The sequence below is a fragment of the Sphaeroforma arctica genome (assembly GCF_001186125.1).
Source record: "Sphaeroforma arctica JP610 unplaced genomic scaffold supercont1.12501, whole genome shotgun sequence".
NCBI lineage: Eukaryota > Ichthyosporea > Ichthyophonida > Sphaeroforma > Sphaeroforma arctica.
In genome coordinates, this window is record NW_014028057.1 from 1 (window position 1) to 728 (window position 728).

Here is a 728-nt window from a genome sequence, read left to right on the forward strand (position 1 = left end):
GTGTGTGTGTGTGTGTGTGTGTGTGTGTGTGCGTGTGTTTGTGTGTTAATTGGAGATTATATACACATAAATATATAGATATATACGTCAATTGCTGTGCTTAGCTTACCAGAGCGATTTTGGGATGCGTCATCAATGTTTCCTTAGCAGTCGATACGAAGTCCTTCTTTCTTACTACTGACTTCATTGGCTTCGCGCCCATGCGCTCTGCCTCCGCACGAGCCACAGTGTAAAGGTTGTTGTATGTGTTCTCTTGTGCTGATTTAAGACCTGGAGAGTATGTAGTAGACGTATATAAAGTTACAAACGTTTATCAACAACACACGCGTTAGTTGGGAAAGTGGCGTCGATAGCCGTCGCAGCGGCATAGTCGATAAAGTGGTTCGGTTGACGTACGAGGTGAGATGCGACAGGAATACGTGGTATCAATCGGATGCAAAATGAAATAAAATATTTCAGACCCGATTATTTTGTTTTTGAAAGGCTTAATGCTGAATGAATAGTGCTCTTCGCTGGTAGTATAGTGATAAACTCTGTACATACCCACACATGTGCGTCAGTAAATGTGGATTCATTTCCGGTGTATGCGGCTATGCATATATATATATAAATGTAGATGTAGATGTAGATGTAGATGTAGATGTGGATTTATCTGTATCTGTATCTGTAGATGTAGATGTGGATATATATATATTTATATATATGTATATGTATATATAATATATATA

The 728-nt window shown here is 38.7% G+C and overlaps 1 protein-coding gene across 1 annotated transcript; it reads right to left on the reverse strand.

Annotated features, from left to right (window-relative positions):
- Positions 1–100: 100 nt before the first annotated feature.
- SARC_17870 (hypothetical protein) lies at positions 101–270 on the reverse strand (the record flags this gene model as incomplete). Its single annotated transcript, XM_014288043.1, has 1 exon — positions 101–270. A coding segment is annotated over one exon (170 nt), but the record flags the coding sequence as incomplete, so codon positions are not given.
- Positions 271–728: the final 458 nt, after the last annotated feature.